The 1585-nt window shown below is 42.7% G+C and overlaps 1 protein-coding gene across 1 annotated transcript; it reads left to right on the top strand.

Annotated features, from left to right (window-relative positions):
* Window positions 1-87: 87 nt before the first annotated feature.
* LOC111644531 (interferon a3-like) lies at window positions 88-1406 on the top strand (the record flags this gene model as incomplete). Its single annotated transcript, XM_023393431.2, has 4 exons — window positions 88-211; window positions 501-575; window positions 891-1043; window positions 1280-1406. Coding segments are annotated over exons 1-4 (475 nt in total), but the record flags the coding sequence as incomplete, so codon positions are not given.
* Between the last annotated feature and the right edge of the window lie 179 nt (window positions 1407-1585).

Genomic DNA, 1585 nt, shown 5'->3' with positions numbered 1-1585 from the left:
GTTGGAATAAAAGTCCTGAACTCAGATCAGCAGCATGTTGGAGACACTGACACTCAGCACAGCTCACATCTTCATCTTCATCACCTTCATCATGATCAGCTGGACCAGCCTCCTCGTCCTCTGCAGCGTCCTGAGTCCTGCTCTCTGCTGTGATTGGCTCAGACACTACGGTCACTACAGCAACATCTCTCTGACCCTCATCCGCCTCATGGTGAGTACAGCACTGACTCCAGGTCCTGGAGGAGGTTTTACTGGTACTTAGTCCCTGTGAGGTTCCTGAGGAGTGAAATGATCCTGAAGGCATCACAGACTGTGTGTTTACATATCTGATCCATATTAAACATCAACATTTACGTAAATCAAATAAGAGCAATGATCTCATAAGGAGAACTGATCAGAATCAAAGGCGTGCAGCAGATAACATGACACTGATCAACAGATGTGAATGATGAAGGTTTTCCAGATGTGGTAAAATGAAGCATCATCTCTTTATGTTTCAGGGCGGTCAGCTGACTGAACAGGACAGTCCAGTTTCCTTTCCATACAAATTCTACAAACACATACGCAACTCTGAGGTAATCTATCTATCTATCTATCTATCTATCTATCTATCTATCTATCTATCTATCTATCTATCTATCTATCTATCTATCTATCTATCTATCTATCTTCTTTCAAAGGTTTTAACTGCAGATTTCTACCACTTCCATTTCTCTCAGATAGTTGTTTGTTTGTTATTGTTTGTTTATTATTTACATGTATACATCAACATGTCAGGAGACATTTACATACAACCATGTAAACAAACCCAGATGTTGTCTGTTATGTTGATGACATCAGCTCTATCAGCCAATCAGAGAGCTCCTAGTCACTCCTGCCTCTCTCTCCAGGTGAGGTCCAAGGTGGTTTTCATCAGAGACAGTCTGGTCCAGATCTCTGACCTTTATCGCCATGACAACCTCTCCTCCGTTACCTGGGATATGGACAATACTAACAGATTCCGGATGAGCATCGACAGACAGATAGACGGCCTGAACACCTGTGTGAGTGAACAGAGACACTTCAACTCCTTTCAGCACTTTAATTTCAACTGACACTGAAGATACTGCTGCTGTCACTTCAGACGCTTCAGCTCCTTTCAGTCTTTACACTTCAATAAACCTGATTCTTTCACTGAGCTCAGCTCTCAGTCTAACTCACGTTTCCACTTCAATTCCTTTTACATGTTCAGCTTCAGTTTTTTCCACCAAACGCAGAAAATCAATGTCTTTGTTTTCAGGTGTCGACTGAGCAGAGAGCCGACAACAGTCTGAGGAAATACTACAGGAGACTGAGGACAAGTACTCTGGACCGCACTGTGAGTACAAGTACTGTGAAGTATAACTACTGCAGTGTATGGGCTCATAGTACTGACTGTAATACTGTGTGTACTGACTGTAGTACTGACTGTAGTACTGTGTGTACTGACTGTAGCACTTTGTGTACTGACTGTAGCACTGTGTGTACTGACTGTAGTACTGACTGTAGCACTGTGTGTACTGACTCTAGTACTGACTGTAGCACTGTGTGTACTGACTCTAGTACT

This window comes from Seriola lalandi, unplaced genomic scaffold (genome assembly GCF_002814215.2).
Source record: "Seriola lalandi dorsalis isolate HSWRI2012SDOR001 ecotype SW California unplaced genomic scaffold, Sedor1 jcf7180002013062, whole genome shotgun sequence".
Lineage (NCBI taxonomy): Eukaryota > Metazoa > Chordata > Actinopteri > Carangiformes > Carangidae > Seriola > Seriola lalandi.
The sequence above is the reverse complement of the archived record's forward strand: the minus strand, read 5'-3'. Positions and strand labels throughout refer to the sequence as shown.